Source organism: Heloderma suspectum, chromosome 1, assembly GCF_057233095.1.
Source record: "Heloderma suspectum isolate Gila_16-S chromosome 1, 16-S_ref, whole genome shotgun sequence".
In the NCBI taxonomy this organism is placed as follows: Eukaryota; Metazoa; Chordata; class Lepidosauria; order Squamata; family Helodermatidae; genus Heloderma; species Heloderma suspectum.
The window spans coordinates 47442923-47468721 of record NC_139458.1 but is presented as its reverse complement, the minus strand read 5'-3'; the positions used below and the strand labels follow the sequence as shown (position 1 = coordinate 47468721).

General features: G+C 46.0%; 1 protein-coding gene across 2 annotated transcripts; it reads left to right on the top strand.

Annotated features, from left to right (window-relative positions):
• The first annotated feature begins 1473 nt into the window (after nt 1-1473).
• Nucleotides 1474-25608, top strand: GSTZ1 (glutathione S-transferase zeta 1). Of its 2 annotated transcripts, none has more exons than XM_084841690.1 (9): nt 1474-1643; nt 6534-6585; nt 16174-16241; nt 18071-18151; nt 18559-18684; nt 20242-20317; nt 21560-21612; nt 23153-23202; nt 23939-25608. In XM_084841690.1, the coding sequence occupies exons 1-9, from the start codon at nt 1623-1625 to the stop codon at nt 24063-24065; spliced, it is 654 nt and encodes a 217-aa protein (XP_084697816.1). In that variant the 5' UTR covers nt 1474-1622; the 3' UTR covers nt 24066-25608. The 2 variants fall into 2 exon arrangements, with proteins under 2 accessions (XP_084697816.1, XP_084697821.1); XM_084841695.1 differs by lacking the exon at nt 1474-1643 and adding an exon at nt 5941-5988.
• The last annotated feature ends 191 nt before the right edge of the window (nt 25609-25799 follow it).

The window sequence follows — 25799 nt, the reverse complement described above, 5'->3', positions numbered from 1 at the left end:
TATCAAGACCCCAGCAGGATGAGACAAGACCGCAGCCCCTCTTCTCTTCTCTTCTCTTCTCTTCTCTTCTCTTCCCACCAGGGAGCTGGTTGAAAGGGAGTAGGGAGCTTCCAAATATTTTGTGTGCTAATATTTGGAGTACAAGAGTGAGAACTGAAAAATTATTGCTGGGAGCAATGTTAGAGATCATTTACACTTCCTGAGGGAAGAACCTCTTCTGTAATGCTGTGGTTTGAATAAAGGAGGCTTCATTTCACCCAACCTTTTTCTAGGCTAGAATGCCATTGTCAGAACAAATAGAACTGTATTTCGACTTTACTGTAGCATAAGTTTTCTGTATCTGACCAAGTAAGCTCTGGCACATGAAAGCTTATGTCCACTAAGGTCACAATCTTACGCATGTTTAGACCAGGGGCAACCCATCCATACAGGCGAACTAGGCAGCCACCTAGGGCGCCAAGTTAAGCGGGGCAGCAAATTCTAGGGAAAAATACAAATTAAAAAAATACTGTGGTGTGAGCAAGGGACTGACTGGGGACGGTGGGACTAACTCAGGCTGCCAGCCCGCCCGTCTGCCTGCCTTTGGGACCTGGTCCTCCCTCAGGCAACAAGGGATATCCTCCTCCTCTGCTGCTGCTCCCCCCCTCCCCCAATGGCTTCCTTTGCCCTCAGAGGGCTGAGCCTGGCAGGGCCTTGCTGGCCATGTTACCTGGAGGATGCAACCGGGACCCTTCTTCCAGGGACCTTTCTTCCAGGGCTGTGCTGCTCTCCTTTGTTGTTTGTATCAGACCCTGTGTTTTATTATAAATGATACTATTTAGGGGGTTGGACTCGATGGCCTTGTAGGCCCCTTCCAACCCTATTATTCTGTGCTTCTATGATTCTGCTTCTGAAGATGTGGGGGGTGGGTTGCCTCTTCATTAAACAGAAAATAGGGGCAATATGTTTCCCAGTTTACTAAAAACCTCAGCCTAGATCTACCCTTGGGGGTGGGGGCACGGATTTTGTGGCCCGCCTAGGGAGGCAGTTGCCTGCAGAGTCTAGGGCTGCCCCTGGTTTAGGCAGAAAAAAAGTCATACATCTACCAGCATTCCTCCAGCCAGCCATGCTGACTGGGACATGCTGGGAACTGCTGGACTTCTTTTCTGTCTTAATATGTGTAGGATTGCGCTTAATTTATTAGCCTTGGAGATGTCTCAGGACTCTTTGTTGTTTTTGGTGCAACAGGCTGACACAAGCTACCTCTCTAAAATTTGAATTTTAGATCTGCTTTTAGTACGTTTTCTGTTTTGAATTCTTGCTTGCCACCTTGATCCTAAGGAATGGAATAGGTCAGATGGCCAATTCATTAAAAAGATGCCGTCCCCTACTTGATCTTTCTCATCGCAACTAACGAAGGAAGTTTTAAAACTGGAGAAAAGAGCTGAAACTACAACTCCCAGAATCCCAACAACTCACGGAGAAGCGTCCCCCTCTCAAACAAGGTCTCCATTCATGACTGGCCAGCGCGGAACCAGAGGACGCGGGCTGCAACTTAAAACTATAGCCAGTGTCCGCTTGTAAAAGGAGTCCAGCTCTGCACGTCAAAGGGAACGACGCGGAACAAAGGGGGAGCGCGCGGGATGTGTGCCGCGTTAGCGAAGGTATTTGCTATTACAACAATGCGGAGAGAAAGAGCTTTCTCTCTAGCTGTACATATAAAAGAAGACGCCGTTTCTGTTGCTTTTTCGTGTTGCTTTTGGGGATACCCCCCCTCCCCCTTTTACGTCTGGCTGCAGTTTGAGGCTTAAGTGGTAGTTACAGCCGCTTTTCTGACGGAAGTTTAGTTTAATGCCGATTTTAAAGCCCTTTTGGGCATGACAGCTTTCCCCCTGCAGCCGAAAAAACTGATTGAAAAACTGGGGCAGCAGGTAGAGGCTGCGATCTCGCCTTCTGAACAATCAGTGAAGCACCATGAGAAACAAATCTTATGTATTCAGGCAGTGGTGTAGTGGAGGCAGGGCTCGCAGGGATGCAGCCCCCGCACCTTTTCATTAGCAGGGACTCTGATGTCATCTGCCACCCCCCTCAGAATTCCCTGCTCCTTCTGAGCTTAGCTGCGATCCTCACTGTAGCTGTGGGGAGAATGAATTTTCCAAGCAATATCTTGTTCCATGTTGGAATGCAAAGTATTTGGGATAACTTGGTCTACAATGGGCAATTAAGACCTATTCGCTTTACCAAAGATGTGCTCCTGGTGGAGATGAAAACTCCTAGAACTGGGTTGTTGATATGGATCGACACAGCTGCCTGAAATTTTTGGACTGCCCTTGGAGACTGTCACAGTGAGCTCCTGCATTTCCAAATTTACCACTACACCACTGTGTGTGTGTGTGTGTGTGTAGTTCAATCCAGCTGGGTGTGTGGACGTTTCTGTTGGAGGGGGAGGGGAGAGATATAATGAAGGAGCTTAGGGAAGGCTAATGGGTAATGTTGGGGTGCTAAGGGAGTGTGCAAGGGGGTGTTTAAATGAGAAGGGATCTGTCCATGAGGGCTGAGCTGAGAGGGTGAAGCTTTCATAGAGTATCATATTTTGAAAACCTAAAATATTTGTGTTTGAGTGAGTGGAAAAGATGTTAACACCCCTGCATTTTTTCTCAGACGTCCAATTGAAATACCCCTGCCTTACTCTCAACTGCACTATTTTTGGATCCCAGTTGAAGGCTGTATATCTTACAAGGTTGTACAGTCTTAGAAGGGGGCCTGGCTGTGATGGTGATGAAGGGACCCTGCACTTCTGAATTTGCCACTACACTACTGTATTCAGGTTTATTAAACTGGAATCACCCTGAGCTCATGCAGAGGGCCTTTTCCACACCCCTGAATAATGACATCCTAGCCCAGCCTTCCCCACCCAGGCACTGTCCAGATGTGTTGGACTACAGTGCCCACATCCTCAGCTGGCCGGGGGTTGTGGGAACTGTAGTCCAACACATCTGGAAGCTCCCATTGGGGAAGGCAACCCTAACACTACATATGCAGTGCTAAGGAGTGGGGTTTTGAGGGTACATATTATGGTTTCCCAGCAGCCTTGGGGACCTGCCCCACCATCTCTCTTTTTAGAAATTAATCAATGGTAGTTTATAAATTATTGGTCAGATGGATGACCTTAAATACAAAAGCCTTTTCCTACTGCTGATAAGCAGCGAGTGCAGATGGCAGTGGCCTTCAGTGCTCCTTTTTTCGGCGGAGAAAGGCTGGATATAATTCCTGCCAGAGCCTTGTGTTGGCATTCTCTGAAATTTCCTGAGGGGGTCACTGGTGGGACACTTCCACCCTTTTTCAAGCCAAGTATTTTTATGGTATTTCCTCATAAACAAACGGTACAAATGTTTTTGTCCATTATGAATGAGGATAACTATGCCATTAAACACTCTTAGCCACAGGCTGTATTTCTCTGTGATAATATCATAATATCATAAAAGCAGCAACAGTCTGGGGAAATCCAGAATAGCAGAGCTTGTTTGTTTTTAATTATAATGATTGACAACCTTAAAAGGACTATGCATTTATGCATGCTGTGCTGTACAAAATCTGCAGTCTCTAATGCAGTTTGATTTTCTCTCTCAGAATCTGAGCTTTTGGCTGCCATCACTTTGCCACGTTGCACACATTATCTCACTGCACTCAGGTATACCATTGAAAGCCACATTGAACATTAAACATAGTGAGATTTATGTTTTGAGTACAGGATTGTGATGTACAAAGTTTCTGGCTCTCATGGTGCCAGAGCAAAGTTTTAATATATGCAGCTAGTGGGTGTTTTTTAAATTTATTTCAGTGATACAAATTACTTACAACAAATACCCAAAATAACAACAACAACAACAGAAACAAAAGAGAAAAAGAAAAGAAAAAGGAGGAAAACAAAACCACAAAAAAACTAACATACACACAGGATGCTTCTACTATCTGTTACAACATTAAATAATGGGTTATATCAGGAATCATTGCCATTTAGGCTATACAATAAAAATATCAAATCTTAAAATCTATTAATTGTGTATGTACTACTTCCTTGATGACAAATCTGTCAGTATGTCTTTCCAGTACTTCAATTGATGCTCTGGAGGATTATATAAGGAGTTTTCTGTATTTATAAACAAGAAAAAGGGAACCAAGTTTCTTCAAAATTGTTCATATATCTTTCTTTGTTCACATATCTTACATGTTTAAGGGAGCAATCCGATGTGGGCCAATGGTCGCTCCCTCACTCAGCTTTCGAGGCTAGAGAGCCGACTTCGGCTGTCTAGCTGTGGGACCTCAGAGTGAGGGAAGCGACAGCTGGACAACACACAGGATGTGTCATACCAGCATTTCTGACCTCCCCACCCCTGGGAAAACCCCACTTTCGCCACTCTGCACTACTCTTACAAGTGCGGAACGCGGGGCTGATCCATGCTGCCTACAAGGCAGCATGGGAGGGGGAGGGGGTCAGTCCTCCGGGAACTGACCACGGAGCGTGGGCTCCGAGGTCAGTTCCCAGAAACCGACCTATGGCCACCTAGCCACTAACTAGCGGACATAGGATTGCGCCCTTAATTTACTTGTCAGTTTTTCTCATAAAGATGTTGTCCAGTCTCTATTTAACCATTTACGCTCTGTAGGACCATTTAAATTTTTTCCATCGTTGAGCAATTTCAGATCTAGCTAGTGGGTGTTGACGGCACAGTCACCAAAGAGGGCTACTGGTTGTTAGAAGGTGTCTCAAGCATTGTGGGTGAGGAAATCAATACAATTTTAAAAAAACCAAAATGGGCAGAGTTTCAGTACCATGTGGAGTTCCCACCCTGGCCCAACCCTTGCTATCAAACCCATATCCCCTTTCCCCACAACCCAATCTGAATCTAAAGCAGGGCCGAGGAACCTCAGGCCTGAAGGCCAAACTTGGCCTGCCTGGCGTCCCAGTTGTGCCCTCTGGGGGTTCCCCAGATGGCCTCACCCCTTTTTCCCTACCCCCAATTGTTCTGTGGTTTCCTAGGTTTTGTGATGTTTTTCCCGCATTCTACAAAGTCGAAAGGCCTCTCCTAAGGCTTAGCTATTGGCAATAAGAGTTTTAAGCTAAAATATGCTGGTAATTTGGCCTCACCCCTTTTGCCTTTGACCCCTCCCACCACTGCAGTGTGGCTCCCAAGAGGTTCTCAAAAATTGAATTCAGCACTCAGTCTGAAAGAGATTTTGCCAGGATTGGAGGCAGTTTGCCTCTGAACGCCAGCTGCTGCTGAAGCACTACAGGAGAGGGCTGTTGCCCCTATATCCTGTTTTTGGGCTTCCCAAGAACATCTCCTTGGTCACTACAGGGAACGCCTAGCTAGGCTTTTGGTCTGATTCAGCAGGTCCTTGGTCTTTATTCTCCAGCCCTTGCAAAAATATCCTGAATCTTGTGAAACCCCAAATATCGTAACTGGAACAAACTGTGTCAATGTAGTGCACTTCTGAATACAGGGATCCAGATTTAAGTGCATGCAGCTGGGCTGGTGGAAGCAGACCTCCCTGCCCCTCCTCCCCATAGCAGTCCCCTGAAAATGCTACAGAGTGGGCAGGACGGTGGTGGATTTTGCTGAATGAGGTGGAGGGGGGTGTTGACTGTGGAAATCTGGTGGAGGCACCTTCTGTGTCCGGTGGAGGCGCCTTCTGTGTCCACAGAAGGCAGTACCTGGGTCCAATTCACCATATTCATAATTTGCATTTATTTAATGCATAATCATTTTGTGCAATGACTGTAATCTCTCTCTCCCTCCTCCCCCCATCTGAGCTTGAAAATGCTGAGGAATGAGATCCTGGTCATTCTCTTGCTCTGAAAACTAAAGGGTGGGATTATGAAGCTTCTTTGATTGGCTGCAAGGGAGGTTCCTCCCTCTTCTTCCCCACACCAAGTCCAATGCACTCTGAAATAGCTTTCATTCTGAGGATACTGCATGCACAGACAGCATGGAGACTACCAAAAAGGTGAGAGGATAGTGGGGTTTTGATAGCTGAGGAGCTGTTTTCTTAACATTGCCTTTCGTAAGGAAAAAAGGCAATTGCCTTTTCGTAAGGAGCTGCTTTCGTAACATTGCCTTTCGTAAGGAGCTGCTTTCGTAATATTGGGTGTCTTTTACCACATATTTCCACGCTGTACTCCTTTGGAGCAGTAGCTGCAAGTCTTAGAACATGGTCTTTCTGGCCTTCGCTGAAAGTTTCAAAAGAGAACTTCCCACTGATATCTGTGTGGGATTTGGCTGAAGCGGTGGCAATGGTGGAAAATGCCAGTGTTTCAAAATAACTCATCGACATGTCTGAAACCGGTCCTGCCTAAATTGTGCCCTTTGTCAAGCGAGTCAATTCCATTTTAAGTAGAATAGAATGAAAAGTTGGAATGCTGCCTTTACCTTAAAAAAAAGAAGCAGCAGCATGTTGCTTTCGTTGTATATAGTATTTGTAATTTGATGTTACTGAGTCTGCAACAATTGCAACTGTATTTCCCCCTCGTTTTTTTCTCTCTCCCCCTACAGCCGGTTCTTTATACCTATTTCAGAAGTTCCTGCTCCTGGAGAGTTCGAATTGGTAAGGAAAGTCATTGAATCCTATTCCATAGGATGCTGCCATTTCAGAGTCTTTCTGTGTGAAAGACTCTGAAATGGTAGCATTATTTTCGCATGTATTCACCCAAACGCAGTTAATTAGTGATCGATTAAATCGCAGAGTAGGAAAACGTATAACTGAAAAGATCAGCCATTTCTGGGGATTGGCAGTGCAATCCTATGCATGTCTTCTCAGAAGTAAATTTTGCTAAATTCAGTGGGGCTTACTCCCAGGTAACTGTGCACGTAGGATTGCAGCTTGAGGTGCCTCTTCTTTACTTTGGGGAATGGGAACAAATATCAGAGTTAGTTTGGGGTGGGAGGTAGAAAGCTGCTGGGTTTAGAGGACAGCTAGGACCAATTTATACATTAAAACATGGAAATGTCATGCAACCTGTGTGCAGATTGTCATGTGCCAGTATGACAATTTCACTCTTGAGTACAAGCACTGGAAGGCTGCAGTTAGCTACAGCCCATATATCCACCATGTGTAACCATCATACCTGATTATTTACACTCAAGGTGCAAGTTAATACCTTTGCAGAACTATGTTCCCAAATGTTTGTGATACATACCACATTCCTATTTTGTTACAGAGGCTCTCAAAAGTTTTGGTAGTCTTAATGGTTTTTGTGTGGTTGGTTTTCTCTTTGGCTTATCCTCTTTTTATCCCAGCTCCCAGATTAATTAGAGACATGTTTTCTAAAATTAAAAATTTGCACAATCCAAATGTTTGCAGTTGCTGCATTCTTTACATTCACACTGGGATGAAAGGAATCCTGGGAAACGTTGGTTTTAAGACTTCTGTCAGATGAAGCAGTAACCTAATAGAATCTAGTAAAGATTAACACCTAGCCTAGTAGAGGGGTTTAGATCACACAGCCAAATGGAATATTGAGAAGAACTTGTATTCAGGTTCTTGGACAGGTTATTTGTCTTTTAGGGCACAAATCTTATGCCTGTTTAGACAGAAAATAGTCCTGCAACTCCCAGCATTCCCCAGCCAGGGAGATTCCCCAGTCTAACCATGCATAGGATTGAGCCTTTACCCTCACCAGATGCTCTTCTGGGAATGGAGAGATACAGATTGAATAAAAAGGATAGAAGCAGGCCGGCTCTGCGTGGATCTTCAGTATGCTTCAAGGTAGGATTGCACCTTTAGACTGTGAGTATTACTACATGAGCGATTTATTGCACGCTTGTGATTGGCCACTCACAGAAGTTTGTGGGTCCTTTACATGACATCATCAACCTCCAGGATGTCTCCCAAGCTTTCCCCCCTTTATCCTGCTTTCAAAAAAATGGGAGATAAAGCAACAAGGGACGTTAATCCATTCTATTGGCTGTGTGTAATGATGGCAAAGCGTTATTATCACAGTGCCATCTAGCGCTGTAAAATGAAACATAGAACTTGCTGAGGATGGACTTTCCTCTATTCAAACCACATGTCCGCCCTTGTAAATGACCCAGTCATAATCCGGCAAAGAATCCAGAAGCAGAAAGCCCCAGTAAGGATGCAGGATTTCAGCCTCGTGTGATGAACCTCTATGTCCAGTGAAAAGGAATTCTACTACTACTATTATTATTATTATTATTATTATATTTATACCCTACCTTTTCCCCAGTACTGGGACCCAAGGCTGCTTACAAACATTAAAACATATACAATTAAAACATATGAAAATATACAAAAGTTAAAATATAATTAAACAACAATACAATTAAAATTATATTAAAACATTAAAATAGCATTTTAATTTGTTTATTTGTTTGTTTATTTATTTATTAAATTTATTAATCACCCATCTGGCTGGTCACCCAGCCACTCTGGGCAATGTACAACATATAATAAAACAGTTTAAAACAATAAAATTCTACAATAAAAACATTTTCTAAAATACCCTAACCCACCCCAAATGCCTACCTGAACAACCACGTTTTTAATGCACGGCGGAAGCTCATTAAAGAGGGGGCATGACGGAGTTCCTTAGGGAGGGAGTTCCACAGAGTGGGGGCCATCACAGAAAAGGCCCTCTCCCTCATCCCCACCAGACTAGCTGTCCTGGCTGATGGGACAGAGAGAAGGCCATCCGAGGCTGATCTTGTTAAGCGGCCTGTCTGGTGTTGCTGGAGGCGCTCCTTATGATAGGCTGGGCCGGAACCTTAAGGGTTTTAAAGGTCAAAACCAACACCTTGAATTTGGCCTGGAAAACAACTGGTAACTAGTGCAACTCCTTCAGCACTGGAGTGATGTGATCTTGCCGGCGGCTGCCTTTAATCAGGCGAGCCGCAGCGTTCTGTACCAGCTGCAGCTTCCAAACCGTCTTCAAGGGTAACCCCACATAGAGCGCATTACAGTAGCCTAAACGAGAGGAGACCAGGGCATGTACTACTGATGGGAGCAGCTGGTCGGGAAGGAAGGGGCGCAGCTGCCATATCAGATGGAGTTGATACAGTGCTGTCCGGATCACAGCTGACACCTGAGCCTCCATGGACAGCTGGGAGTCCAAAATGACCCCCAGGCTGCGGACCTGGGTAGCCGTATCCCATTCAACACCAGGTCAACATCTCCCAGCCTCCTCTTGTCTCCCACCAAAAGTACCTTGGTCTTGTCAGGGTCAGCTTCAGCTTATTCCTCCCCATCCAGCCACTCACCGTCTCCAGACATTTGGACAGGGATTCTATGGCCAACTTTGGTGAAGATTTGAACGAGAGGTAGAGCTGCGTGTCATCCGCATACTGATGACACCGCACCCCAAACCTCCTGATGATAGCCCCCAGCGGCTTCACATAGATGTTAAATAGCATCGGGGAGAGGATGGAACCCTGTGGCACCCCACAAGTGAGTGGCCACGGGTCCGAAACCTCCTCTCCCAGTGCTACCCTCTGGTACCTGCCGGAGAGGAAGGACCAGAACCACTGCAATACGGTGTCTCCAATGCCCAACCCCTCCAGGCGGTCCAGGAGGATACCGTGGTCAGTGGTATCAAAAGCCGCTGAGAGATCGAGGAGAACAAGGAAGGAGCATTCACCCCTATCCAGAGACCTATTTTAAAACAACATTTTAGCAGCTTACCCCCAGGTTCCAACTATGTCCCAAAGGTCTGCTGGAACAAGAATGTTTTAGCCTGCCTCTGGAAACACATCAAGGAGGGAGCCATCCTAGCCTCGCTGGGAAGGGTGTTCCACAGCCATGGGGCAGCCACTGAGAAGGCCCTCTCCCAGGTTCCCACCAAACGTGCCTGTGACAGTGGTGGGACTGAGAGAAGGGCCTCCACAGAAGGTCTCAGGACACGGGCAGGTTCATAAGGGAGGATATGGTCTTTCAGATAACCTGGACCAGAGCCGTATAGGGCTTTATAGGTCATAGCCAGCACTTTGAATTGTGCCCAGAAACAGATTGGAAGCCAGTGAAGCTGTTTTAACAAGGGAGTTGTATGCTCCCTGTAGCCAGCCCCAGTCAACAGTCTGGCAGCAGCTCTTTGGACCAACTGCAGTTTCCAAACACTCTTCTGAGGCAGCCCCATGTAGAGCACGTTGCAGTAATCCAAACGGGATGTAACTAAGGCATGTGTCACTGTGGCCAGTTCAGACATCTCCAGGAAAGGGTGCAGTTGGCGCACTAGTTTTAACTGTGCAAAAGCACTCCTGGCCACCACTGAAACCTGAGCATGTAGGCTTAGGGCTGAATCCAGGAGCACCCCCAAGCTGCAAATCTGAGTCTTCAGGGGGAGTGCAACCCCATCCATCACAGGCTGAATCCCTATTCCCTGATCTGCCTTTCGACTGACCGGGAGCAGCTCTGTCTTGTCTGGATTAAGTTTCAGTTTGTTCTCCCTCATCCAGTCCATTACTGATGCCAAACACTGGTTAAGGACAGAAAGAGCTTCCTTCAAATCTGGTGGAAAGGAGTAGTAGAGCTGGGTGTCATCAGCATATTGGTGGCACCGAACTCCAAAACTCCAGACAACCTCTCCCAGCGGTTTCATGTAGACATTAAATAGCATGGAAAAACTTCCTGACTGTTAGAGCAATACAACAATGGAACCAATTACCTAGGGAGGTGGTGGGCTCTCCCATACTGGAGGCATTCAAGAGGAGGCTGGACAGCCATCTGTCGAGGATGCTCTGACTTGGATTCCTGCATTGAGCAGGGGGTTGGACTCGATGGTCTTGTAGGCCCCTTTCAACCCTACTATTCTATGATTCTATGGGGGACAGAACAGAACCCTGAGGGACCCCACAAGCTAATGGCCATGGAGTCGAACAGGCATCCCCCAACACCACCTTCTGAGTTCGCCCCCCTAGGAAGGAATGGAGCCACTGTAAAACTGTACCTCCAAGTCCCATCCCAGTGAGGCATCCCAGAAGAATACCATGGTTGATGGTATCGAACGCCGCTGAGAGGTCCAGCAGAACTAACAGGGACACATTCCCTCTGTCCAGTTCCTGGCATAGGTCATCCACCAAGGTGACCAAAGCTGTCTCCGTCCCATACCCAGGCCTGAAACCAGATTGAAATGGATCAAGATAATCCATTTCATTCAGGAACCCCTGGAGTTGGGAGGCCACCACATGCTCTAATACGCTTCTATCATCACTGAGCAACTATTGAGAATCTCTCAACAGATGTGCCTCACACAGGCTTGGCACATAGATGGACTATGGTATAGTCCTAGAGTGCTCCATGATAGGACTCACAGGTGAAGTCTAGTCTGTTCAGAACGTCGTAGTTCATATGCAGCACCTTGAATTGTGCACCTTGAATACAGAAAAGGCCAGTACAGTCTCTGGAACGTGGATATCATGAGCTCTTTGCAAGCTACCTTGGTAAGAGTTGGGCCATCATTTACTGTGCTAATTGCAGGTTGCAAACAGACCAACTTTCCCCAAGTGAAAGAAACAAACGTGCACAAACTGCTCCCATCATATCTAGTTTGCTCCTGAAAGCCATGGTCTATTTCAGTCTTCCTCAACCTGGTGCCCTCCAGATGTGTTGGACTGCAACTCCCATCATTCCCAACCAATACGATCAAAGGCCATGCTGGCTGGGAATACTGGGAGTTGCAGTCCAACACATCTGGAGGACATCAAATTGGGGAAGGCTGAAATAGACAATGACCTTCAAGAGCAAATTAGGGGCTACATCGCACAGGCGGAGAATTCCTCATCAATGCCGGTTCTTTCCCCTTCCGGTATCATTGCAAGCCTGGGTCGTTCTCTTTAGATGGCTGTCCCCGTCACATTATTTTTCATTCCTTCTCAGAGGGGTGGTGATGCCGCTCAGGGTGTAGTGATAATTCCTCCCTGGTTCCTGCCCCTTTCCCTCCCCTTGCATGTTACTGGTGGATGGGGACTGACACATGGTAAGTCTGCAACCCTCAGCACACTTACTTGGGAGTAAACCCCATTGAACTTAATGGGGTGCTCGGAATCAACAGAGGACATTGATTCTGAGCTTGGTGGGATGGAGGATCAGATCTGTCTCCCTTTGTTGCAGGGAGGCATTTTTCCCTCTTCTCCCTCCAATCGAGAAATGTGCTCAAGCATTTACATGGCAGACACATGGTTTGAGAGTAATACACTTCTTTGGCGCCATCTGGTGCCACTGTTGCTGAGCAGGCAGTGTGCTGCACTGCGGCCAGGATTTGGGCAGTTTGGCAGGGGGGTCGCCTTGAAGCAAAGGGGGAAATCGCCACTGGGGGGAGGGTTGGGCGTAGATCTTTCCTTCCTCAGCAAGACTTGAGCAGAGGTAGGAGTTGCCCTCAAAGCATATGCCCTCCCTTCCTTGCAAGGATGGGAGAGAGCACAAGCCCTCGTGCCTGTCAAATCTGCCTGGTCTCCTTCCATGCAACCCTGCTCAGGACCTTCCAAGTGCGACACGCCCCGCAACCCCTTCTCAATGCCTTCGTCATCCTTAGCGCACCCCCAACAACTGAAAAAAAAATGCCCACAGCCAGTTTCTTCCGCTATTGGAGAAGTTCATGGGGAGGTCATGCCGCCCCTGTTCCATGGGCTGGAAAAAATACATTTTTTGCATTTGGGGAAAACATGGGATAGGCTGGGGGACATGGCGGGAGATGTCCTGGAGGGTAATGGCGTCATCTAAAGAGCCCGCAAAATCCAAGAGACAGAGCCATCTCAATAGCAGAATAAAAACTCCATGTGAAGAAGCCCTAGATGTGATGGGAGCAGCCATGTTCGTTTCTTCCCTTGCCTACCCCATTCACATATAAAATGAGGGAGATGTCTAATTTTTACCTCCCAAAAAAGGTGCATGTGGGATAAGGGGAGCTGGATCCTGCCTGCTTCCATGCAGAGCCGGTGTCAGCACCTGGCACCCTTGGCCAGGAGCCAGGGCCCAAGGATCCCAAGTGATGTTAGTCCGCCACCCCACAGCAGGCAGCGGTGTTTGGGAACCATCCATCATTTTATATTTCCCACAATTCCCTGGAGCAACATTACATCAGGCAGTGTGGAAAATACAAAATTTAATTTAATTAAAATTTAATTAAAACATTTCTATCCCACCCTACATCATTAACAGTATAAAACAATAAATAATTTAAACAGCTAGAACATATTAAACCATGGACAAGCTAATAAAAATTACATGCTGAGGTTAGCGAGGGATGCTAAAAGCAACAAAAAGGCTTTCTTCAAATACATATATAGTAAAAGACAGGGGAAATAAATGGTGGTTCAGCTATTAAATAAGGATGGCAAAATGATAACAGATGACAAAGAAAAGGCAGAGGTGCTCAATTCCTACATTGGCTCAGTCCTTTCCCAGAAGAGGGTCTATGAGCCCCCTGGCAAAGGCGAAGTACAGGTTGAAGGGGCAGGATTGCAGCTTGATATTGATAGACATATGGTCAAGGAACACCTAATTACCTTGAATGAGTTCAAATCTTCAGGGCCAGATGAACTGCATCCTAGAGTAATAAAGGAACTGGCAGAAGAACTCTCAGAACCACTATTATCTTTGAGCAATCATGGAGGATGGGTGAAGTGCCAGATGCCTGCGGGAGGGCTAATGTTGTCCGTATCTTCAAAAAGGGTAAAAAGGTGGAACCTGGGAACTACAGAGCAGTCAGTCTGACATCAATCTCTGGGAAAATTCTGGAGCAGATTATAAAGCAATCTGTCTGGAAGCACCTTGAAAACAATGCAGTGATTACTCGAAGCCAACATGGATTTGTCAAGAACAAATCCTGCCAGACGAATCTGATCTCATTTTTTGATCAAGTAACCTCCCTTGTGGACTGTGGGAATGCTGTGGACAATATACCTCGACTTCAGCAAAGCTTTCGACAAAGTGCCCCATGATATCCTGATGAGCAAACTAGCTCAAAGTGGGCTAGATGAAACAATGATCCGGTGGATCCACAGTTGGCTACAGAATCAGACTCAAAGAGTACTTATCAACTGGGGAGACAAGCAAGCAGGGTACCACAGGGCTCAGTCCTGGGCCCAGTGCTGTTCAACATTTTGATTAATGACTTGGAGGAGGAGGTGCAGGGAATGCTGATCAAATGTGCAGATGACACAAAATTGAGCGGGGTAGCTAATACCTTGGAAGACAGAACAAAATTCAAAGTGATCTTGATAGACTGGAGCACTGGGCAGAAAACAACAGAATGAAACTTAATAGGGATAAATGCCAAGTTCTGCACCTAGGGAAAAGAAACCAAATGCACAGTTACAAGATGGGGGATACATGGCTCAACAATACTACAAGCGAGAAGGATCTTGGAATTGTTGTAGATCACAAGCTGAATATGAGCCAACAATGTGATGTGGCTGCAAAAAAGGCAAATGCTCTTTTGGGCTGCATTAATAGAAGTATAGCTTCCAAATCCCAGGAAGTACTAGTTCCCCTCTACTCAGTACTGGTTAGGCCTCATCTGGAGTACTGTGTCCAGTTCTGGGAACCACACTTTAAGAAGGATGCAAACAAACTGGAGAGGGTTCAGAGGAGGGCAAGAAAGATGATCAGTGGACTGGAAACAAAGCCCTATGAAGAGAGACTGAAAGAACTGGGCATGTTTAGCCTTGAGAAGACTGAGGGGAGATATGATCGCGCTCTTCAAGTACTTGAAAGCTTGTCACAGAGAGGAAGGCCAGGATCTCTTCCCGATCATCCCAGAATGCAGGACACGGAATAATGGGCTCAAGTTCCAGGAAGCCAGATTTCAGCTGAACATCAGGAAAAACGTCCTGACTGTGAGAGCAATAGGACAATGGAACCAATTACCTAGGGAGGTGGTGGGCTCTCCCACACTAGAGGCATTCAAGACGAGTCTGGACAGCCATCTGTCAGGGATGCTCTGACTTGGATTCCTGCATTGAGCAGGGGGGTGGATTTGATGGTCTTATAGGCCCCTTCCAACCCTACCATTCTATGATTCTATGAATTAAAATCTAAAACAATAAAATAGGTTTAAACAGTGTGCTACTTTATGGAATTCATTTAGCCCTCAAAGGCTTAGGTAAAAAGCCATGTTTTTATTTGGCGCCAAAATGAGAAACAATGTCTGCACCAATCGGGCCTCCAAGAGGAGGGCATTCCACAAAATAGTTGTCAGGGGCTCACAGATTTCCAGGGGGGCACCTTCCCAAGACCCCTGTGGAACCGCCCTGACCCCCATGCTTTGTTAGTGAAGACACATTTCTCCCCAGGCCTTGGATCACATCCAGGATGGGAGCAAGGCTGGGAGAAAAGTGCCTGCAGGAAGTGTGAGGAGGCATGGTGGGGAGGAGCCAGCTCCCTTCACCCACGCTTACCTTTGGTTGGAAGGTTAGATACTCCACCACCTCTCCCACTCCCTGCTATGTACATAAACAGGGCAGACACATTAACAAGAAATGTGTCTTCCGGTGGTGTCATGGAGCCAGAGCTCACAGGGATGCACTGCCGGCACTTTTTCATTAGCAGGGACTCTGATGTCATCTGCCACCCCACCCCCCCTCAGAATTCCCGGTTCCCTCTGAGCTTAGCTGTAATCGCCACAGTAGCTGAGGGAGAAATGCATTTTCCCAGCAACAATATATTGTTCCTTGTTTTGATGTAAAGTATTTTGGGGTGGCCTGATCTTGAATGTGCAGTTAAGGCCTATTAGCTTTATGAAAGACCTGCTCCTAGGAGATGAAAATTGTTGATATGGATCAACAGAAGTGCCTGAAATTTTGGACTTTCCTTGGGGGTGTGACTATGGTACTGTCATGATGAGTGCTTGCAGTGCAAAATTTACCATTACACCACTGGTGTCTTCCTCTCCTTCAAATCTAGTTTGGCCCTCGATGCGTAAGGTAAATTAGCTGTACTGTGCAGAAACTACTGCAGTTGCTTTTAGTATCAGTGAGCCCGTTTCCCTCAGAAATGAAGTCTTGGTTTTCATTATTGTTTGCTTTTGAATACTTCTTAAACCCATAACAATCTTGTGAAGTTATCGTACAGATTTTTATTGTTTTGCTGTGCTGTTCTATACTGCTGCAGAAGGGTAGTTTCTAAAAATATATAAATAAGTAAATATGGGAGTAGGTAACTGTGTCACCTTCCTCTTGGCAGCGCTCGCTCTGAAGGGAATTTCCTATGATCAAGCACCAGTGAATCTTGTGAAAGATGGAGGGCAGCAGGTAAGGTACCAAACTGCATTCAGTTTTGTACAGCAGGAAAGATGGGACCCATGTGAAGCCTAGGATTGCTAGGATCAGAAGACATTGCAAGGAATTTCACATCTCTTCCCTCAGACAGCTTCATGGGGCGTGGGATCTAACAGAGGTGTACAAAATTATGCATGGTGTGGAGGAAGTGAATAGGGAGACATTTTTCTCCCTCTCTCATAATACTGGAACCTGGGGTCATCCCATGAAGCTGATTGGTGGGAGATTTGGGACAGATAAAAGGCAGGACTTCTTCACACAGCACATAGTGAGCTGTGGAATTCACTACCACAAAATGTAGTGACGGCCACCAATTTGGATGGCTTTAAAAGGGAGATAGACAAATTCCTGGAGAAGGCTATCAATGGCTACCAGTCGTGATGGCTATATGCCACCTTCAGTATTAGAGGCAGTATGCCTATGTACACCAGTTGCTGGGGAACATGGGTGGGAGGGTGCTGTTGGACTCACGTCTTGCTTGAGGGTTTCCCATGGGCAGCTGGTTGGCCACTGTGTGAACAGAATGCTGGACGAGATGGACCCTTGGTCTGATCCAGCATGGCTCTTCTTATGTTCTATCTGTAAAGCTGATGGCTTTTGAAACAACAGGTCTTTGTCTCTTAAAGGCTAACTGTCTGACTCCTTTAAGTCCTTCGAGTCTTAAAAGAATATGAAAACAGACTGGTAGCATTTCCCCTCGTGTGCCTCTGAATACCAGTTACTGACATGTAACAGCCGGAGAGGGCTAGTACCATCATGTCCTGTTTATGGGCTTCTTATCGTAGGCATCTATCTGCATGACAACAGTGGGAAACGGGATGTTGGAGTAGATGTGCCTTTGGTCTGACCTAGCAGAGCTCTATGTATGTGATTAATGAGTGCAAAGCAAGCCGCGCAAGACAGGTCTGCTTTGCAGTCGTTAGCATCAGTTTGGGGGGTACAGGTCCCCCCTCCGACACCTGTCATTGTGTGTCTTCATTGCACCAGGAGGCAAAATCAGTGCTGTCCCAGTCTTTGTGCACTGTCGGTGGTGACAGTGAGAGGACCTTCTCTGACTAGTACCTTGAAGCATGCTGAGGACCACGCAGAGCAAGCCTGCATTTTTCTTTTTTATTTGATCTGTATCCCTCCACCCCCAGATGGCCAACTGGTGAGGCTAGAGGCTCAATCCTATGCATGCTTAGACAGAAAAAAGTCCTACAAGTCCTGTGCTGGCTGGGGAATGCTGGGAGTTGTGGGACTTTTTTCTATCAAAACATGCATAGGATTATGCCCTAAAAGACAAATAACCTGTCTAAGAACCTGAGTACAAGACCAAGGTGGCGTCTGAGCCTCAAATGCCAAACCAAATAGTAGCCCACCAATCCAGGAAGATTGGAGACTGCTGGTGTGTGTGTGGGAGGGAGGGAGGGGTGGAGGGAGGGAGGGAGGGGCATCCCATGAGCAAAAGGAACTACTGAGTTACTACTATACATTGATCAAAAATGAAAGCATGTGGTGTCTGTCTGTGAGCTGTGCATTGGAAGAGGAACTATGTTCTAGGGGTCTCTGGCGGGCCACATAGAGAAGACAGAACATTCTTATTAGTGAAACTCAGAAGAGAGTGCGTTGGCTGCAGTGCTATTTGTGACCATGATGGTGTAGGGGAGACATCCAGCTATGTGAATGGGGTAACAAAAGTATCGGCCCATATTCGCTTGAGACATGAGCTTGGAAGGCCTTTCCTTCATGGGGAAAGCCTTGCTCTTCTGCAGCTCCAGTACAAGTACCCAAGTGCCTTAGGCGCACTCTTGTCTCCACAGCTGTCTTCTGAGTTCCAGACTGTGAATCCAATGCAGCAAGTCCCAGCCCTCAAAATTGACGGCATCACCCTCTCGCAGTCGGTAAGCAATTTCTATTAATTATTTACTTGGTTCTGCTGCCCAGACTTTGAACTCTAAATTGAGTAGCCAGTGCTTGGGATTTGTTGGCAGGAAAGCCATTATGGGTGGAGTAGGAACAGGTAACAGTCCTTCAGAGGAGACTTCGTTGAGGTGGGATTCACTGCATCTCCTCTGACTTAAAAAGCATGGCTTGCTATGTAAGATCCCACCAAGGCGTGCCACATGGCTGATTCTCAGGCATGGGATTCACTGTTTACACAGTATACACTGCCCCCACTGAAAACATTTGCTCAGGATTAGCTTAAGCCAGCCAGAACTGGTTTCCTTGACCTGCATCAGGGAACTGCCTTCCCCCTTTTATCAACTTCCCAGAATCATTCTAGACAAAATGTCTCTGCTTTTTGCAGCTGGCCATAATAGAATATCTGGAGGAGACACGACCAACCCCTAGGATCCTGCCTCAAGATCCAAAGAGGAGGGCCCAAGTCCGGATGATCTCGGATCACATTACTTCTGGAATTCAACCCTTGCAGGTAATTAACCTATTGTGCAGACTGTTCCCCCATCCTCAACACAGTATCCTATGCTGCTGCTGCATCTCTGCTAGTTGTGTTGCACCAGCAGAACGGACTGCTAGCACACCAAGAACTAGCACTTTCTGAAATAACCCCAGAAACGGATGGAAACACTCATTTCCAGAACAGGTCAGCAGAGGTCCCTTCTGTGATTTCTGCTGACCTGCCCCATTCCGGAAACAAGCGTTTCCATTGTTTCTAGTTGTTTCAGGAACTGCTCGTTGTCCGTTCCGCTAGTATGGGGGCATGGTAGGATACTGCCCAGTGACTGCAAATAACTCCAGGAAGATGAAAACAGTTCTTGCACAGAGCACATAAGGTTGCCAATAATCCCTGTTCTCTCCATACTGTGTTTGTGCTGCCGCTCAGTACCCCTGGTTCCAGAGGTCCAAAGCTTTGGGAAAGGAGGAAGTCAGGGCCTTGGAGAAACTGTGAAACTAGGAACTTGGTTTACAGAGAGATTTTGTTGACCTACCCTAGACAAAACTCACTCTTTCTCCTGCAGTCTTGGTGCAGTGGATTTGCCCAGCTGCCAAGGGGCAATTATTATTGGCCACGGGTAACCTAGGGTGCTTCCAGACGGAGGACTCCTGGCACTACCAGTCAGAAGGCATTGTGCAGCTATTCCATCCTTTTTTTCCCTTGATTTTTGTTTTGTTTTGCGGTAATAAAAAGATGGGAAAATATAGCGGGAAACAGAAGAGGGTAATGAGTGGAAGATGACGTCTCTGGACCCCCTGTAAAGTTGCATGGATAAGGCAGGGTGATAGCATGATAAAAGCCCCATCTGGAAGCACCTCCTCGTGACTGCTAATCACAAGGTTATGCTATGCACAAAATAGCATGTTAGAAGTGAAACTGTTGAAAAATAGGCTAGGGTCGAAGAGCCTGTTGCTCCACATCTTTGCTGTTGCTTCAGCCCTCACTCATTTCCAAATATGCCTTCTGTTTAAAAAATGAGTTGTCAAAAGGGACCTAAGAAATCAGCACTACACCCCAGGGCTTGTTGGGATGGATTGAAATGAATGGGACTTAAGTTAGTCATTACTAACTTCAGTCCCATGCGTTTCAGTGGATCTACTCTACATAGGCCTAACATCAGGTACAACCTGTTGTCTCTACAGCACGGCTCTGGAAAAAGTGTTGTCTGCAAGGATGACTCCAAGGGGAGAGCAGGGTCTCTCTCCCACCTTTAAGGCATGGCATATTCAGGTTCTATATTGTAGGAATGGGGAACCGCCATGGACTACAGGTCCCATAATCTCCAACTATTGGCCAGGCTGGCTAAGGCTGATGGGGACTGGAGTCCAACAACTTCTGGAGGACCACAGCTTCCCCACTCATGCTATATAGCATGGACTAAATAATTGCTCCTTTGTTAACCACCTTTGTGTGCCTTTCATTCTCCCAAACTCGTTTTTCTGCAGTTTTCCTGGACTGCCTCTTATATGTAGCCATAGTTAAGTTTCACACTGAGAGACAATCTAACCTGCAGACTATTCCTCCATTTCTCAGAACCTGATCGTCCTGCAGCAAGTGGGAGAAAAGAAGCTCGAGTGGGCTCAGCACTATATTTCTCGTGGCTTCAAAGGTGAGTCCCAGGGTGACATTTTTAGCCAGATGTAAGTCATCTGCTAACAGGGCAGGAGATTTTTGGGAAAGGTCTGTCCCCTCATCTTTGTATTGCACTGGCAACTATCGGTGGAAGAGTTAAGCTGAATGGGACCCCTCAAGAACCTTGTGGAGAAAAGAAATACAGGGATTCCTCATAGGCCCTTCCCTGAGACAAACAGCCAACGGACACTGATCTTCAGGAAGTATTGAGGCCTGGTCTACACATGTAAGCAGACTGAGTTGGTAGAATAGGGAGGCTGTAGAGTTAATTATACCATTTTGGATTGCAGATGGGGTTGTGTCACTTTGGAATGCCCCCATGAAGACGGCTCCCTGCGAGTTAAAAAAAAAGAGTAAAGGAAGTAGAAAATGTACAGTCCAGCCTGCTCCATACTGTGGTAGCATTCTACTTGCACCAAGGCTTTTAAATAGGAGAACGTTAAAGAAATATGATACCCCTCCCATCTGCATTCTGAAGTGGCACAATCCACTCCACCGTGTCAGGAGTCTTCATTCTATTGCATGTGTGTGATCCAGGCCACAGTTTGGAATGAATCTGAAACACGCTTGAACATGCAGCTGCTCTTAAGGTCAGATGTTTAGCAGCAAACGCAGGATTTGTTATTCCATATTTGCATGTGATGTACAAAGCTGGGGGAAGGGGCTGTTTTTTCTTCACAGGGAGAAGCTGTGGGGGAGGAGTACTTAACCCTTTCCTCTGCCACTGCTTTTCCTCTGCAACCATTCACTCCTGCCACATTTTCATGTTTGGCTGAAGGAAATGCTGCAGGTGGAGGAAGGGTTAAGCACACCCTTTTCACCCACTTTACACACTGGAGGCAAACATGGAATTGGGAATTCTGTTGGCCATCAAACATCTGACACTGCCTTGTCCTTTTCTCTCGTAATACTAGAACTTGGGGTCATCCAATGAAGCTGAATAGCAGGAGATGCAAAACAGGCCAAAGGAAGTACTTCAGTGGGTTTACTCTAAGTAGGACTAACACTGGATACAACCCATAATCTCTATAGAACGTCTCTGAAAAACTGTTGTTTGCAGCGATGATTCCAAAGGGGTGCAGGTTCTCCCACAAATACTTCCCTCTCCCCCAGCTTTAAGGCATAGTATGGAAGATAGCTGCCCTATCTGTCCATGAAAGCCCTACACTGAAAGAAAGTTCCTGATTTCCGACAATGGTACCCCTTCCTTTTCCTGCAGCTCTGGAGCAGATCCTGCGGGAAACAGCTGGCTGCTACTGCGTAGGGAATGAGGTAAGGCAAGCTAAGGCTTCTGATCACCAAGAGAACCAGAATGAATAAGGTTTGGGTAACCAGAATGCGCACAAGGAGATTCGCAGATTTCACAGCTCCAGGAAGGCAAGGAATCTCTTGTCAGTGCAGAGACCCAGTGTGCAGCTATCCATATTTGCAACCAAAAAGGATTTATATACTCAGATGGTAAACTGATGGCGGACTTATTCCCTCCAACTGATCTTCGTCATTCCTGTTGGTATACAAGCTGAAATATCTACAACCAAAGGATTTGTGCCTGTAGTTCTGAGCAGTTTTATTTGATCAAGTTTTACGATTCAGTGTCACTCAGTTGTAAAATAACAGAATGACTAGTAATGGTACTTAAATAACTACCTCCAGATTCTTTCTTCCCTTCTCTGCCTCCCTGTACCCCAACTTCCCAGCCATTTTTGGAATCTAGAACCAGGGTTACCATTAATTTATCCTCTTATCAGGGTACAGCAGAGTTAAATGAAGCAATTGCACCACCTGCTGGAGATGGTGATTTGACGGTCGTTACTGAATGCTGCTGAGTGATGTATTTGAGGTTGTAACGGCTCTGGAGAAGGTGCAAGTACTTGTTAAAAGGGCTTTACAGGCTGCTGACAACATGAGGGCAACCCTCACAAGAGGCAATTAATTTAATGCAAAAATGTTGTATACGAAAGCAACAATGATTAAACAAAGTCCAGATAGGTCTCAAAATACACCCTCATACATCGTAAGTACCAGGTTGCCATAAATGAGCTAGACTCCATCTTCAGCTAGGAAACATGCAGCACAGTCCTGTGGACGTCTCCTCAGTACATCCCACTGAATTCAATTAAACTTACACCCAGGTAAGTGTGTAAGTTTGCAGACTTAAAAGACCCTCTTCTCCCACATGATCCTGCCAGTCCACATGGGTCAGCTGAGGCAGCCTTGGTTGTTCTTAACTGCTTCTCCTGTCCTTGTGCTTAATTTTGATTGATGGTTTTAAAATTAATAGCTGCCTTGGGCATTCCAATTTGAAACGGAAAGGTGGGATATAAATGTCTTAGATAATAAATAAAACTAAATCCACCTGTCGTTCAGGAGGTGGGCTGCAAAAACTGCGTTCAACTGTTTGTTGACCTTCTTAGCAATATGTGGAGTACAAATTAATTGTGATGGGTTTCAGTCCACTTTGGGGCATTTTGTTTTTAAAACTGGTATTTTTGTACACAGCATTTTTTCTTCATTAATAGGTCTGCCATATTCCCCTACTCTTTTTCATCAGTATTATTAACATAGAACATTAAAAGTGCTGAGTGCTTTGCCTTCCATAGGTGATGTAAGACGTTGGACAGATGGGGAAAGAGAGTTAGAAAGATTTGTCAGTCCCTAAGAAGAGATTTCATCCATATTAAAGGTCTTTACTACCATTTAATTTTTGTAAAACATCATCATTATATGATCCTCTATGGGCTGAAATGTGATGGCAAGTCTTCAACAGAACGGCTCTTGCACTGCCTTGACACTTTTCTCTGCTTTCCTGTAGGTGACTATGGCTGACCTGTGCTTGGTCCCCCAAGTGTACAATGCTGAGAGGTAAGCTGTTTGGCTCAGTAGGGCAACTGGTGCAATCCCAGAGGCTGGGTTGATGGCCACATCTTCTGTGGGGGCTATTTTTTGATAGTGCCCACAGCAGTTCCTCTTCCCACATGTGCCCATGGGTCCAAAAAGGTTGGGGATCTCTGCTCTATCACCTCTGTGTTCAGCATACCATTTGTGCTAAATAAGCCTCCAAGCCAAGATGGGAGAGCTGGGAGTGCTTGGTTTTAAAGGAGTGTCTTTGCAGCCTGAAAAATGGTGTGATATTTTAAGAGGTGTATTAGTACAACCTATCGCCACTAGTCATGATGGCTATATTCTATCTCCAGGATAAAAGGCAGCATGCCTCTGACTCTGGTTGCTGAGGGGAAACAGTGGGAGAGGGCTATTGCCCTGCTCATGACCTTCCCATGGGTATCTGGGAAACAGAACACTGGACTACATAAGCCTTTGGTCTGAAGCAGCCAGCTCTTCTTATGTTCTGAATTGTTTGACCAAGAGCTGACTTCACTGGAACAGGGCTACAGGCCTTGTGGTATTGCTAACAGCGACTAGCATGGCGTTCCGGGGTTTCTGGAAGGATTCCTTCCTAGCCCTACCCAGTGATGCTGGGGATTGAACCTGGGACCTTTTGCCTGCAAACCAGGTGCTCTGCCTTGGAGCTACAGCCCCTCCCATACTCCTACATTAATTATAACTGGCTTCATGTCTAACTCTTAACTTCTCTTAACAGATATAAAGTGGATCTTTCTCCATACCCCACAATAAGCAAGATCAACAAAGCTCTCCTGGAGTTAGAAGCATTCCAAACAAGTCATCCATCTCGGCAGCCAGATACACCTTCAGAACTAAAAGCCTAAAACTGCCCCGTTTTCTTACTGTAGAGGAATTTAGCAAAGTTTACACAGAAAGGGACTCCCCTGTAGAACCTGCTAGGAGGGAATCTAAACCTGCCACCTTCTGAAAAGATAAGACAAGAGGGAGACACACTGCTGTAGCATAGCATGGAACTGCAGGAAAGAGTTAAACTGGGCCTGTGCCCTTGATCATGTTTGACAACTGTAAATGCCACCATGAAGCAGATTAAAAGGGAAAGAGCTTGTGAGTGTTCTGTGTAAGAGCTGGATTGATACTATGTTGCTTGCTGGCAAAAATGTAATCCTGTAGCCACACTGCATCCAAAGAGTGCTTCTGGATGAACAGCGCATAGCACTGACAATCAGAAGAAATCATGCAGCTATTCTGTCTTTCCCTCCTTAATGGATTTTCTGTGGTAAGAAAAGAGATGGAAGACGTGGTAGAAGAATACAGGAGGGTTACAAATGGAAGACAACTATGTCTGGACTCCCCCCACCCACTGCCATAAAAGCCTAATCTAGAAGCACCCAAACTTAAACAAAATGGAAAAGTGGCATCACATATACTTGTAAATCAGGGGTGGGCAGTTTTGGTGACTCTGGGGGACAATTTCAAACCCCACCCCACCCCAGAGTTAAAACCTCCATTATACACCACCAAATTTTGGCGACAGCAGCAAAACGATCGGTTTTGTTTTAAAACTAAATGTGGCTGTTTAAAGCCAAACAATTCAGCAGCAAATAGATTTTTTTGCCACTGCAACAGCAAACGGGTGCAGCAGGGGCTGCAGTTAAGACTGGAGAGGGGTGCATGCTGCCCACCCACTGTAAATAAAAACTGATTGTGTTTGAGAAGGATCTGGCACAAGTCAAAAGCTTGCACACTTCTACACTAATGATAGTTGGTCCCATAAATGATACTGTGCTTGTTTCATATATTTTCTTTTCTGGGACCAGGACAACAGGAGCTATTCCCAATCTTGTTGCTCTACAGTATCCATCAGTGAATCAGCCAACACACCTGTATCGCAGAACTACTGATGTGGAGGGGGCTTTACAATGTTTTCAACAGCAGCTCAGGCTGCAAACAAAAATGTGTTTTTCTTTTATTTTGAGGCCCAATCTAGATAGCCTTTATCTCATCAAATGCCTGGGCCCAGCCTCACATTTGCCAAGGTAACACGGAATGAGAGGGGATATTTACAGGTGAGGAGTCATGGGTAGGAGATACTTAGCCCTTCTTTGCCAGATTCTGCTGTGCAAACCCCTCATCCACCTGAAGCTAAACTTTTTTCCAAGCAGGCCCCCAGATGGAAGGAAGTTAAAAACTATGAGAGGTGGCACTTTTGGGAAAGAATTGGTGGGCAAGGGAGGGCATTCAAAACCCCAACTTTCCCTAATACACAAGTCAAAAGCTTGGTCCTAATGCCTTAAAAAGCTGGCATCTGGATTATTTCACCTTCCCATTTGCCTTTGTCTCACCTTGTGCATGAAGAACCATTGTTGTTCATACAGCAAAGAAATAAAGCTAACAGTCTTTTGTGTGGAAGAAAACTGCTAAGATGCATAATAGTGAGGAGATCCATGGGATCAGAGCTACTAGATTAGGAGCTAAAGAAACCCCTGCCAGCAAGATTAAGCCTGCAGGCCATGAGTTGCCTATCCCTTTTCATACTCTCCCAGTATAGCAAAGTGGTAATGGCAGAGGGAGTTGATGCAATAAACTGGCAGGAATTA

Coding starts and splice junctions, on each gene's coding strand:
- GSTZ1 (XM_084841690.1), top strand. CDS start 1,623: ATGTGTGCCGCGTTAGCGAAG. Junction 21,613..23,152: donor GCTACTGCGTAGGGAATGAG/GTAAGGCAAGCT, acceptor GCTTTCCTGTAG/GTGACTATGGCTGACCTGTG. Junction 23,203..23,938: donor CAAGTGTACAATGCTGAGAG/GTAAGCTGTTTG, acceptor TTCTCTTAACAG/ATATAAAGTGGATCTTTCTC.